This window comes from Sphaerodactylus townsendi, linkage group LG01, assembly GCF_021028975.2.
Source record: "Sphaerodactylus townsendi isolate TG3544 linkage group LG01, MPM_Stown_v2.3, whole genome shotgun sequence".
In the NCBI taxonomy this organism is placed as follows: domain Eukaryota; kingdom Metazoa; phylum Chordata; class Lepidosauria; order Squamata; family Sphaerodactylidae; genus Sphaerodactylus; species Sphaerodactylus townsendi.
Window position 1 is genome coordinate 87,457,751 of NC_059425.1, and position 14,612 is coordinate 87,472,362.

Here is a 14,612-nt window from a genome sequence, read left to right on the forward strand (position 1 = left end):
ACATCTCCAGATAAGTCTGTTCTTCCAAACATGTTCAGCTCCTCTGCTCTTAGAGCCGTATTAGTCAAGCAAGAAGGGAAGCCATGGAATGAAAGCTGTGCTTTTAAAACTAGAAATTGGATTCTCTTCAACTGATTTAACTTGTGACCTTTTCAGCTGTTGGATCAAGTTCTTTTAGCAGGCATCTAGCCAGGGGAGAGAAGTAAAATGTAAGGGGATGCAAGCTGCTTGGCTGTCAATCTCTTGTGTGCTTAGCAGTCTGCAGGAAGAGTCTCCTGTAGCATGTGTTAGATTAAAGCAACTAAGTTGGCTTGTATTAACTCATCAGCTTCTTCAGAATTCAAGCATTTTGTGGATTGGACAGCATATAACTGCCAACCCACCCACCACTGCCTGATATCAAGAAGAAAAGAAACAGTCGTGTAAAGAACTTTCCAGGAAAGACACTCAGAAGAACTGCTTTCGAGGCCTTTTATCATTACCTAGATTGTAATAGGACGGGTTATCATATGTGGTGAGCATTGGAATGTCTCATTCTTTTATCTGTAAAGCCAAGTGTAGATCTATATGGTACTTGTAGCTGGAGTGGAAAGCATTACTCAGGATAAGATGCAAAACTGCATGAATGACTTATTCATTTTCAGAAACAGAACACTGGACTGTGGAATCGAGGTCTTTTCTGAACCGTGCCTTTAAATTCACCTGTGGAATAGCTTGGAGAAACATATTTATAGACAAGGAACTTTTCCTTTTAAAAAAATTGAATATTACCTAGCCTTCTACAGAAACTCAATTCTTGAAGAGTGTTTTCTTGTTATTTACAGTACATGCTTTATTTCAAGAGTTCAACGCAGTGTAAAAAAGTAACTGTTTAATTCTTTCTGAAATTCAATATTCTCTCATGCCTGCCTGTAGACATAAAATTCATAATTTGCTTTCAAAACAAATTCAAAGTATGGATTAGATTTTAAATTTCCAAGTTCATCAGCTTGTAGCAAATCCTTCACCTCTGGTAGGTATTCACTGAGCCGAACTCCTAAAAAACAGAAAGAATATAGTGTTAGCAAATATGCTTGATTATTATGAGAATTTACATTCCAGACCCCCTTGTCTGGAACTGGGATAAAACAATAGCACCACCATCTTTAAGATTACATAAGTTTTAATTTTCAAAACAAATCGGCAACTTCTTTTGCTCTTCGCAAATCAAGCCTCACTTTGAATTTGCCAGTAATACTAAATCTGTTGCAAATGCTATTTTTCCAGCTCCTTTGATAATACAGGCATTATACATGCACATGAGAAGGTTTACAGATTTTTTTCTGATTATATTCCATACCAACCCATTTACCTTCTTTCAGCAGTTTCCGTAGTATTTTTATAAAAATGCTGTCTTTAGAGGCATCAATTGGATCATCCTTGCCTTCTGAACTACACCAACTGTAATAAAAAAGTAATAAGATACCCTGCTTTCTTTGAAATAATCAACATTACTAAACTAAAATTTCCACTGTGCTCTTTCTCCCATGTGTACATTTGCAGCTCAGTTATCTGTAGTTGTCTTGCATGCTTTATTAGCACTGGTCACTGAAATTCAGCCACGTTGAAGCCATCTGAAGGTTATTAGAAGGTAATCTGTACATTATAAAAATAGCTATTGTGATGCACATCTAAATTGCTCAGAAGGAACATGGACATGCTGACACTAGCCTGGTTGCTTCAACAGTACTAGCAGTCCAAAAAGGGAGTCTATGCTGCAGAAATAAATACCAGTCAACAACGGTAGGCACAATCAACTTTGACACCAAAGAATAGGGAAACATCTTTTAATGCTTCTGGTTTAGTGTTTACAGCATTATATACACGGGTACCTTGGCAAACCTTAGTGCACCCTTATTTGTAAATGGTTAATTTTCTGTCTAGCAGGTTAACTGAACTCTCAAGACAGCCAGGGTGCATCTCGTGCAAGATGAAGAGTTGCAAGAAATCTAAAATCATACACTTGAGTATAGTGTGAATAATGACAATGATAATAATATCCCTGGTCACAATGCAATCTTACGCAGAGTCACACTACTCAAAGCCCATTAATTTCAATAGCCTTAAACCAGAATAACTATGCACAGGATTGCACTATCAGAAAGACATATCCTTCAGTAAACAGAAAATCATAATAAAACAAAAATTTCACAAATGACTCTATAATGAGACCCAAGTTGTTCCAATGTTTATTGTAAGTATTTCCTGTATACCTAATAGCAAATACAGTCAATATTAAGTAGGTAGGCACACTGATAATGTGGACAGATTCTACCATACTTCCCATCCATTCCTGCTGAAATAGTAGTAGTGAACAGAATGAATGGAACAATCTAATACCATGCTAGGAGGTCACTGAGGGTGCCCCCATGAGTTTCAGGATGCTACCCAAGAATTCAGTACCATAAATAGGTATAAAGAATGGAAGAAGAATTATGCCCATCCATATAATACAGGTAGGTCAAAGAACACACCATTTTGAAGAGGTCTTGGCATTCACAAGAAAAGGATTATGCTTGTTAACATAAACATCCTTAAATGGGAAAACACAGTGAAATGCTAAATACGCTGCTTGAATAAAGATCAATTTCTAACAATGTCTGATCCACAAAACAGATATAAAACTTCAACAAAAGTATATTTAGAATGTAAATTTTGGCCTTGAATGCCACTCTCTGTTCAATTAATAAGTAGGTGTCCTGTTTGCATAGGAACCTTTCCCTAACCTCTCCACAATTTACAGAGGGAAAGAAGTTCCAATTGCACCGATCCATCCATTTCAGAGCATGGAATAAGCCTTTTCTTCTGAATTTTAAAGTAGGCACTCCAGTTTATCCAGCAGGGGCTTATGAATTTAGAAGGTTAAGCAAGTTTGGAACATAATGTGGATTTCCTCATAAATTTGAGTGCCATTAGAAAAAAACTGACAAGTTTTTAATAAACAGAAGGAACAAGGAAATTATGGAGACAATGATTTTCGCATCTGCAAACACAAGGCAGAACTCTGGAGTCACCATTAACTGTATGGAATATACATCTATAAAGTGTGCAGACAAGACTTCAAATACAATCAGTTCTGTTTACAATTCAGTAAAAGTGTATCTGAAATTTTTTATAGTCAGCAATCCACTTCATGAAAAAAAGCACTGCTGCTTTTCAACAGCAACAAAGGACACCCAGCTTAGCAGAATGGTTAAAAGCATGAGCTACGAGTCTGAAGGTAAACCTATGAGTCATCTGTAAACCACTGCCTCTTGAGACCCCACTCTGTATTAGGATTTTACTGATTTTAGAACATTTTCATTCTGCCTTTCCACCTGTTCAGGTTCCACAAAACTGCAAATATAAGATATATTAAAACTTTTAAGCAATTAAAAGTGCAGTTAAAATCATAAAATGCTAAATTAAAACACAAAAACAACACTACAATGAGGGCTAGTAACTGGTATTGTGGGGGGGGGGGTATGCCATTCAAAACAAAAAGAACTGCTATACTGGCTTGTACTTGTTCCATATAGTTATGGAAACATTTAATACTCAAGAAGCATTATAGGTTGTGCCCATAGGAGCCATTCCACAAATATGCATTTATTTATTTCCTGATTTTCTCCTCAGTTAGGATTCAAAGCAGCTTAGAACGTCATTCTCTATCGTTTCTGCTTCCAATTTCTGACAACAACAGTCCTGTGAGTTAGGCCAGGTTGAAAAGCCCAAAGTCACCCAGCAAGCTTCTATGGTAGAAGTGAGGATTTGAACCCAGGTCTGACAAATACTACTCTACCACTTTATCCACTATGCCACATCAGCTCTTAGCATATGTCTCTAGCTTACAGACAGGCAGTTTTATGCCTGTGCTAGAGCATACTGGGCCTAAGTTGCCTGGGAAAAAATATTTTAGCTAAAGTGAAACTCCTTTTACAAGCAAAAGAGTGAGACTTGGTAGGTAAGATTACAGCTATGAATGAACTTTTGTGCAAACATCTGTAGAACAGTTCTAGTAGTCACATTCCTACCATGCATAAATGCTATGGTAGAAAATGCTGTGAAGTTACACCTGACATGATGACCCTGTAGGGTTTTCAAAGCGAGAGACATTTGGAGGTTGTTAGCTATTGCCTGCCTCTACTGTGAATAAATATTAAATATAATTTAACTGTTCAATTATTTTACATGAATAAACTTAAATAGTCTTCAAGATACTGCAGCTCCATCTAGAAATGAATCAATATGTCTAATTCTCAAAATGGCCCCATTTTTGGATACATAAACCTGGAGATTGGGCCAATGAACAGACCAGATGCTTCAGTGGATGTTGCAAGGCAACCTAAACAGTAGTATCAGCATTTTAAGCCCCGATTTGTGTCACTAAAGGCACGGGATGTGGCAGTACCCTTTCCAGGCTATTTACCTTTTGAGGGAGGACTCACTCCCAGTTAAACTGCAACTACCAGGCGATTTGCTACTATGCAACTTGCATGACTCACCCTGACCCAGCTACTTGCTACTATTCAACAGCCACCAGCTCATGAAACCATATGAAGTATAGTGGTTAGAAGCCTCAGAAGCCTCAGATTTGAATCACCACAAAGCCATGGGAACTCAATGAGTAATCTTGAGCCAGTCACACATTCTGAGCCTAACTTATTTTATAGAATTTTTGTTAGGATAAAATTGAGGAGAGGCAAATGTGAGCTGTTTTGGGTCCACACTGTGAGAAAAGGCACAAAATGTAAATGTAAATACAGCTGAAGATGGGGAGCAAACAAAAGGTAGGCTGGAGGAAAGATAAGAAGAACAAGGAAGAGAGAGAGGACATGGAGCTGCCTAGAGGAGAAAAGTGTGGGAGGAGGATACAAGAAGATTAACATGCCCCCCCACCCCAACCTTTGTGGGTTTCCCATCAAGCAACTGGGCCCAGGCCAAGTGGCTTTAATCACACAACTGGACCAGAATTTTCTTGGGAAGAGGCTGCTAGGTGGAAAGGAAAAAGGGGAGAGACTATGGGAACTTTCAAGGAAGGAAAAGAAGACATGGTAGAAGAGGAAACTGTGATACTGCTTGCAAGTCCTTGCAGGTCCCCTACTAGTTATTCTCTAAACCATTATATGCCATCCATTATTCTGAACAGTGTATCTTTTTGTGTATAATTTGAACATACAATCAGATGTCACAAATTAGAAAAAACACAATATTTAACAAGTCTTAAGTAATTTTGTTCACTTACTTGTCTCTCTGAAGAGCTTTGCAAAGTATTTTTAGTTTCAAATCATTTATATCCACTTGCTCATCCTTCATATGAAATGGAGAAAAAAAACATTAACTACATTTGATATTTCTGAGGAAAAGTGTGATCTGCTGCAAATACAACCAAAATTGATAGTTTGTGTAAGCTATAAATTACATGATCAAAAATAGGCAATAGTTTTAAGTTTTACAGGTATGCTCCAAGAGAAATTCAACAGAATGGAGGATGAAAAAGGAGACAGCTAGAAATGAGGAGCTCGGATGGTTCAAGTTTTTGAAAAATGCTAATGATTGCAAGAAGGAAAATTACATTATTCTACCAAAACGAGATCAAGGTATTTTAAGCAGATACATACCCAAGTGATGGAAAACCAAGAGAAACAGCAGGAAAAGATGACAAACCAGCAGCTACTTTAGACAAATGCTGATGGGAAGAAATCCAAGAACACAGGAAGTAAACATGTGAGAGAGCTTAAAGAAAGGAGACGGGGCCAAGGGTCATGGCCAATGAAAGAGATGCCATTTGGGTGGAGGAAACAATTATGCAACACTGGACATTCAAACAAGACCCTGCTGAAAGTCTTGCTTCTAAGACAACTCAAGATTATGGGGAGAAAGGAACTTCAAGGGCAGACCCAATATGAAATAGTGTAGGTTAATGATGATTAAAGACACAATAAAGCTTTTTGGCAACCACCACATCAAGTTAGAGGACAGCATGAACTACAGAGAAAGTCTGTTTGGAAAAATAGTGGGAAAACACTATTAAAATACATCTTCTAGTCCTATGTAGTCAAAACACAGAATTTTTGTACAGTAGTGTTTCAACACAAAACACAATTAATTCTCTTCTTAGCAACAAAGGCATTCAACCGAAAAATAAGGTTGGGAAAGCTGTGCCAAGGATGGACAGAAGGAAAAAGAGATATAGCAATCCCCACACCTAACTTTGCTAAAGAGATTTTATCCTGTATTCTGTTTGTGCAGTAAAGCATCAGGCTCTGACTGGCTGAACTGGCGTAGGGGCATGCAACGCTCACTTGATCACAGAATTAAACATTTTATAGTTCAAATTCTGCCAGAAAACAAAACTGTCAGTATGGCTGGGATTAAAACAAACTAGGGCAAACTAAGGATTTGGAAGAGATTCTGGGATCCAGGGAAAACAAGAGACAGCCACTGCAATCCTACTGAAGGGTTATTCCAGTGTAAGCTCACTGACTTTGAGGGCATTCAACTAGCGTCATTCTTCAAAGGATTGCACTGATGGGAGTCAGAGGCAAACAGGCTGACTGAAGGGTCCAAAGTAGACAGATCCTGAAGGAAAAGTAGTGGGAGAATGCAATTTAAGGAAAAAGACAGAAAGGACGTGAAGCTAAGGCAACAAATAATCAGATGGGGTGCTCTGAAGCAATCTCAACATTCTTCAGATCAAGTGTTGGATACCATTAGAGAAATAAATGGTGGGAGATTGGTTAAACACAAGGATAGCTGAAGAAAGGGGTCAAATTAGGCTGAAAAAGCAGAAATCTGAAGTAACAATAGGTGGCGGAGCTGAAGAAGAGGCAAGAACTGAACAAAAACTATACACAAGGTCCCACACATGACTGTAGCCTGTTGGCAAAAAATTAGCAGGCCAGGACGGTCCAAATGACTGTGGGGAAGGAGGCCATGAAGGCACAGGGTTGCTAGGACATGGTCTAAGTCCTAATGGGCCAGTACTAGGAGCTGCTGATTCCACTTTCACTGCTGCATTGTGACATGACAAATCTACTGGTGAGTAAGAGCCAATATATGTGGGGTGGGGGGAGAGGAGGGAAGGAACTTTGAACTAATCTGGATTCGTTGGCTGTAGGCGTTTGATGAAATTTATAAAGATTCTTTTAAGGAGTGCCATCTGAACATTTTTATTCAAAATTCTATGCAGTTATTTGAAAGCTATTCTAAAACTAGCCTTTAAAAGACACAAACAACAACTAAAAATCATGGCGTGGCTGGAACAGTGATATCCTTTGTCCTGAAAGGCTTGATCCTCTATCTATAAAAAGACAGCTAGCAATAACAAGCCCATGTTAGCTGCCAAAAAAAGACTAACAACTTAAAGTATCTTATTGCATACAGATGTAAAATCTACCCTTTCTTAAAATATTTCACAGAGTTCTGATTATTCTCTTACCTCATCAATATATTCAAGTAGATCAAGTGCCTTCTTAAAGTCATATTCATTAGCCCTCCTGTTCTCATCACATATGTATAGCTAGAATATAGCAAGTGAAGTACAAAAATATTTTAAGTCTCTAGAGTAGTGTAACTGATCTTGTGAAGAACTCAGTGTGGGGAGTTCACCCTGTATTCTAACAAGTGACCTTTTCAGGGAAATATGCCTTGATTCAGCAGCAGGTATTTTTATTATAAGGGGGAGAGAGAGACAACGTTTTAGAAATGCATTCCACCCATATTACAATGGAAAGACTGCACTGATGTAAGGCTGCTATATGATAGGCTTCAAATTTGTGTACCATTTAAGGCTGCTGCATTCCCAGTCTATTGTGTTAGGAACATAGTTCCACAAATAAATACTTTAGCACAGATATTAGTTTTATTTGTATATTGGTGGAAACCTCTAGCAATATACAAAGTCCCTAAAACAAATCAAGATCTAGCAAAGTCCAATTTGACACCTGAATAGGTTTGTTTTCCAAGTGAAACTGACAACATAAAATTGAGGGAGCTTATCAGGCCCATGAGCTTGCCAAGGGGGCCCCCTAAGGAGGGGGGTTGCTTTGGCAGGCTTGTGAGCCTCATAAACCCTCTCGAGGCAGCCATCCCTCCCTCCCTTCTGTGAGCTCATCAGTCCAGATACCCTTCCCCCTGCAGTGCTGTTCTGGGACCAGCCAAGGCAGCCACCTCCCCACCCTGGGCTTGGCCCAACCAAGTCACATTCATGTCATATCTGTTCCTCGTAACAAATGAGTTCGACATCCCTGGTCTAGAATGTGAACTGAAGATTAACATTTAGTTATTATCGCCACATTACCGTCCACAACTGCTGACTGAAAGACAAAGTCACTGCCCCAAAGCAATTAAAACCAAAATACAATTGTGCCAATAAGCCCAGAAAATAGTTAAGCAGCATATCTTCGGACGATAGCCAGCATGGTGTAGTAGTTACTGGATTTAGATCTGGAAAATCCAGGTTGAAATCCCCACTATGCCGTGGAAGTTCAAGGCAATGAACTAGCAGATTTAGTAAAAACTGTCAGACTGTAGAGGTGAATCTAGATCTCCATCTTGTATATCCCCTTTAGTCTTTGTGACAAAGAGAATTTCAAATGAACAAAGCACTGAATGACATGGGGGTGGGAGAAGGAGATCCAATATTCATTCAGCTCAACCTTGGACTTCAATGCAACGCAAAAATGCAAGAGGCTCCATCTTTTTTATTTAGGTTTGTTATCAACAGTGTTGCTCAGCACTGCAAGGCATGTCTGGGACTACATGAACATTCAGCTGAATTGGATCCCCACCCACCTAGCCTAGTGAAATACTTTTAGGAATGCCATATCTGTGGGGGGGAAGGAAATATAACTTTCACCACTTAATCACTGCTTTAAAAAAGGCAGAAGGAATCAAGGGGGGGGGGGAGAGGAAGTAACATAAAACACTGAGAAAGAGCTCTAATATGACCAGTTTCCAAACAGAAATACTGTCCTTTAAAAGTATTTTAGACCAGTCTGACACACAAAAATAAATTGAAGAACCAAAGCCAGATCCTTTCAGCCTCAATGATAGCTCTCTTTAAGTAAAATGGAGACTTCATCCCTCTGTCACATACCTCTATTAGTTGTGCAGCACTTAAGACAGGCATTTCACTGAGGTTTAGTTCTTTCTCAGCCAACAACTGTTCAGGTAGAGTCTCCTGGTGCAGCAGAAAGTGTTCCTGTTCAATCATTTCTTGTGTATGTTTAAAGACAAATATGATACATATTACTTTAATTACTGAATAAAAGGAAGTTAAAAATTACTGAATAAAAGGGAAAAAAAACACTGAATAAAATGAAGTGTTTTCCAAAATTTTTGTTAGTGTGTGCATGCATTTGTGGTGTTTCATACTCCTCAGAGGCCTCCATCTAGTCTGGGTTTACTATATCTCAGTCATGCAGAAGGATGCGGGTGCACTTTATTTGGAACAAGGAAACCTCTATAGTCAGATTGTCTATATAATCAGAGTACATTTAGTAAATTAATCTAACCAAAGAATGGTCCACAATGAGCTGCAGACAAACACCAGAGGTACTACTTGATAAAACAAAGCTTGTATGGTCCAAGCCTAACCTAGCACCTAAACAAACTGTTTCTTTTATACACATCTAATGGACACAACGTATTTTGTAGGAAAATGCCCTTTAAAACATTATATCACCCCTCAAAGAGGTTCTCCTCAAAACAATACCATATTTAAATCTGAAAGAAAATGAAGGCAACCAAACGTGATGAAGCATATTTCATCTTCAATGAAACATTGAAGAGACTTGGAAAGGAAGGAGGAATGTTATTTACTAGTGAAACCCTGAACAAAAACAGAACAGCACAAAATCCTGGTCAGCAACTAGCCTTTCTGCAGGGGATGATTGAGAAGTAGTAGGCAGTGTTTGATGGGCCAATACCCCAACATTCCTTCCACCCCATTTTTGCCCCAAGTTCTATAGTCACACTTTCTAGAAACTAGTAGACCTATCTCAAGGGTATGATGGTTCCAGAGATTCTCAACCCTATAACAGAATTTAAGAAGAAGAGTTTGGATTTATACCCTGCCTTTCGCTTCTGTAAGGAGTCTCAAAGCGACTTATAAACTCCTTTCCCTTCCTTTCCTCACAATAAGACACGTTGTGAGGTAGGTGGGGCTGAGAGAGTTCTGAACTAATTGAGATTAGCTCAAGGTCACCCAGCAGGAATGTGTAGGAGTGGGGAAACAAATCTGGTTCATCGGATAAGAGTCCTTTGCTCATGTGGAGGAGTGGGGAATCAAACCCAGTTCTCCAGATTAGTCTACTGCTCTTAACCACTACACCACGCTGGCTCTCAAGAGGCATCACAACTGGTACTAGTCTTGTAACCCATTTACAAAACGTCGCAGATGGGAGCTCCGGCCTTGTATTTGAAGATTCTACTGAATTACAACAACCAGCTTTTGTCATGGGCTTATCAAGGCCATAATTTGATAGCCCATTTCTCCCTCACGACTCTGCAATGACATATTCACTTTAAATTCTATTAAATTAAACATCAGCATGGGGACTTTTCTGAACACACATACTTCCTATATAGTATACAATATGCAGATTCACTGCTCTGAACCCTTCTCAAAAAGATGTTTAAAACGAAAATACAGAGAATTCCACTTTCAATGCAAAACAGTCTACATTTCTCAGAACATACTACCTTTTAAAAATACACAGTATCTTGTTTCAGAGGACTCAACTCCAACATCATGACAAAGTGGATAACAGCATCTTACTGGATCATCATTAAAAACATTTGTTTTTAGTGTAAAATGCAACAGTGAAAGAACTGAAGTGAGGAATTGCCAGATTGCTCTATAACACAAATCCTAGCACTGGTGCCCACATTTCCTATTACCACTTGACAACTATAATGCTGCTAAGATGCTAGATGTAACGAAAAAGAGAACTGATATCATACATACAAAATATCCTTTAAAATTACCTTCAATTTTTTCATTCAGTACCACATCTGATATATCAGAAGCCAACATAGCTAGCTTACTCAACCCAAGAAGAGTTTTCTTTCTTGCAAAGTACCTTCTTTCTGTATTTGCTAATTTTTGCACGGTTCGGTGAGCCTAACATTGAAAAAAAAAAGAAACATTAATATGGTAGAGAGACCAAAATCCAGCAGAGACAATAACTAAATGACTCAAAATTATTGTTTTTGTAGTTATTTATAATAATGTTTTATCGGTTCAATTTTCAAATCTGAGAATAAGCAAGAAAAGACTTTTCTTCCTATGCTATGCTAACAATTATATAAACTGCTTCAGAAGAACATAATACACAGGCAATTGTACTACAACAGTCATGGAACCTGAAAATCGCCAATCAAGACAGGGTTTGAGCATTTCAGAAAGGCAGAGTTACTTCTAAGTAATCATGTCTACTGAATTTCCCTGATACATAAAGCATTCAGAATCAATTTTCTCATTTTGTAAACTACTGAACCATTAGGAAAAATAGATGAAAATTTAACAAAAACAGCAAACCCTGCCTGAGCAAATCTAAGCACAAGGACCACAAATCCTCCCTGCTTTCACCTATCGACCAGAAGCCATTTCTGACCATTGGAAAATTGATTCTATGGGTAAACGAACCTGCATGGAGTAAAACTCCACACAAGTTGGTGGACTGAACTGAGAAGAGGGTCAGATCACTTCCCTTTGCCTTTTCTGATCAGTAGAGCTCTTGTGATGGAGAGCAATTTTGCCACTCTCTCCCCATTTTGCTTCCCCATTACAGTCCTCAGACTTATGTGGCTATTCCTCCAGAGTTCAGAGAAGGCTGCTGGGGGAAAGAGAAAGAAGAGATCCAAGACCTCCAATCCTTTCTGCTGATGGACTGCTTGATCCAACTCAATACATTCCATACTTAAAAGGATCAGAAAGAGGGATTCCACTAAAATTACAAACGGCTCTTGCAGGTTTGGAAAATATTAATACAGAAGTATATTCCCTGAATTCTTATTTCTCTCTTAAATTTATGTATATTTTCAGTTACACACATCAACTTGCCTAGCATGTAATTAAGAATTTGGTAATAACAAATTAAGATGAAGAAGAGGTTGCAGAATATCTAATCTCAATCCTATATTTACAGGTGGATATTGTATTCATATATAGTTCCCCATGAACTACTCAGCTATTTCCAACAGATCAATGATTCTGAGCAGGGATCATTCAGCCCCCAAGAGAGTGGATTCTGGGGGGCACTTGGGGTTTTTAAAGTCCCTTCTCCCCATTTGCAATGAGTTTTTATATCAAGCAGGGACCAGTTGTTTCATTCTGCTCATCACAGAGCTTAATTTTCTCCTGCAGGCCTTAAAAAAGTGGCCAGATTAATCTGGAATCAAGCATAACATTGAAGAGCAGGCTGATAACCATTAGCCACAAGAGTAGGCCTGGAAGTCATGTATTATATGCATATATCATAAATATAAAATCTTCTGGTGTGGAGTGCTGTTCTTATGTTCTAGTTTATTCTTGTACATCACGGATGGCAAAGAGAGAGGGATGCAGGGCAACGACTGGTCTGAAAAATCACAGTCATCTGTTTACCACCGTAGATTTTGTGAAAGAAAGAAGAAGAGTTTGGATTTATATCCCCCCTTTCTCTCCTGCAGGAGACTCAAAGGGGCTTACAATCTCCTTGCCCTTCCCCCCTCACAACAAACACCCCAGGAGTGTAGGTGGGGCTAAGAGCTCCAGCAAAGTTGTGACTAGCCCAAGGTCACCCAGCTGGTGTGTGTGGGAGTGTACAGGCTAATCTGAATTCCCCAGATAAGTCTCCACAGCTCAGTCAGCAGAGCTGGGAATCAAACCCAGTTCCTCCAGATTAGATACACAAGTCTCCACCTTCCTATGTTCTAGGAGGCGAACCTGAGCACTTCCAGATGCTGCAGGACCAGCACTTGACATCAGCCCCTGCCAGCATGGTCAATTGGCCATGCTGGCAGGGGCTGATGGGAATTGTAGTCCATAACATCTGGAGTGCCAAAGGTTTGCCACCACTGTCCTACGCCATAGGAGGGATGAACTGTTATGTGTCATAACCATAACTAGGAAAAAAAAATACCTTTTCCATATCATGACTGTTGATGTCATGTAGCCAACTGAGATGCTCGTGAGCTTGTAAGAAGTTGGCCAGTTGGCCTTGCTGAGCAATGGGCTGTGATAGCAGCTTTCCTCGTTTTCCTTTCTCCAAATACCATCGGAAGAGGAAATCTGAAAAATTCTAAAAATTACAATTACATCAGAACATGTTTCATGGGAAATAGCTACAAAGGAGACCCAATCTGGTCAGCACCCTTAAAGCAAAGGATTCACTCTCTGTTACGGAATAAATTCTTATCACTGATTGTCTTTTTGGGTTTTTTTTTTTTTTTTTTACAGAAAATCAAAATCGCTAGAATTTTGGAACAAAAATACACAAAGTAAATTCTGTGGTACCAAAGCCTTTTTATGGACCAAAGCCTTTTTATCCCTCCTCAACCTTTCCCATCAACAACATACGAAATGTAGTCAAATCTGATATGGGGGATGAATAAGGTCATTTCTACTTGTTGCGCTACACTTCTGGCCGCCTGATAGTCTTCAAAGCTTATTGGGGGGAAATGGGAAAAAAACACTGAAGAGCTTAGTAAGGCTCTATTTAGTTGGTGTGCTTTGCAAAAGGGAACTCTTACCAAAATAAGGAGTGGACATTGTTCCCAAAGCACAGAATTGCTATAGCCTTCCTATAACTCATAACTGTTTGAAGAAACATAAGACAACTATCCCCATTCATCACTTTCTCTTTCTATGGGAAAACAGCCCCTGTGACATAGAACACATGCCTCTTCGTTAGTAATAACATCTCTTGCTTTCACAGCAAGTATAATATAGTGGCTAGAGCACTGGACTTTAACTAGGGAGACCAAAGCTCAAATCCTTACTCAGCAATCAAATTTACTAGGGGACCTTTGAGCAATTCATAATTCTTTAGCCTAATCCATTTTACAAGTTTGCTGTGAGGTTACAATGCACAGGGGCTACACATACTCCTCTGAAAGCTTTGGAAAAATGATAGGTCAAAAAGAGACAGAGTACCTGTTCAGCAAACTGGGTTATATATCGTTGTAACCTGGTCTGATTATCAGTCAGTTCGCATATTTGTATCAAAATATCAAAATCACAATATTTTTCTGCCAGAAATGCAGCTAACTGGTGCTGCCCAAGGGAAACTGGTAAAAAAAAAAAGCAAGTATTCAGAATCAAATATGTTCATCTTGGTGACATCTCTCAGTTTAGACAATTAACATTCACATCATGACAAAAAGTACATGGTTTTTTAAAAAAGTTTACAGGTAATTGATATTTAAGTTATATAAAAATATCAAATATGTGAGCAAGTGTGAACAGTGGGGAAGTCTAGCTCTTGGTACCATATCTTTGAACCAGCTGATCAGGATGCAGCACCTAGTTACACAGATTTGTCAAAGCCTCAAAAGATTTTAACAGGTCCTTCTTACTTATTTGATTCAGAATTTCTCGGCCTTCC

General features: G+C 38.9%; 1 protein-coding gene across 1 annotated transcript in view; it reads right to left on the reverse strand.

Annotated features, from left to right (window-relative positions):
• Nucleotides 1-806: 806 nt before the first annotated feature.
• The window catches only part of NUP133 (nucleoporin 133), a 32,039-nt gene continuing 18,233 nt past the window's right edge, over nt 807-14,612 (reverse strand). Inside the window, exons 19-26 of the mRNA XM_048486330.1 lie at nt 14,162-14,295; nt 13,149-13,307; nt 11,011-11,146; nt 9,119-9,237; nt 7,460-7,540; nt 5,264-5,328; nt 1,352-1,440; nt 807-1,036 (exon numbers count right to left, since the gene is read on the reverse strand). Coding sequence (XP_048342287.1) covers nt 900-1,036; nt 1,352-1,440; nt 5,264-5,328; nt 7,460-7,540; nt 9,119-9,237; nt 11,011-11,146; nt 13,149-13,307; nt 14,162-14,295 — 920 coding nt within the window. The 3' untranslated portion in view covers nt 807-899. The remainder of the gene's footprint in view (nt 1,037-1,351; nt 1,441-5,263; nt 5,329-7,459; nt 7,541-9,118; nt 9,238-11,010; nt 11,147-13,148; nt 13,308-14,161; nt 14,296-14,612) is intronic.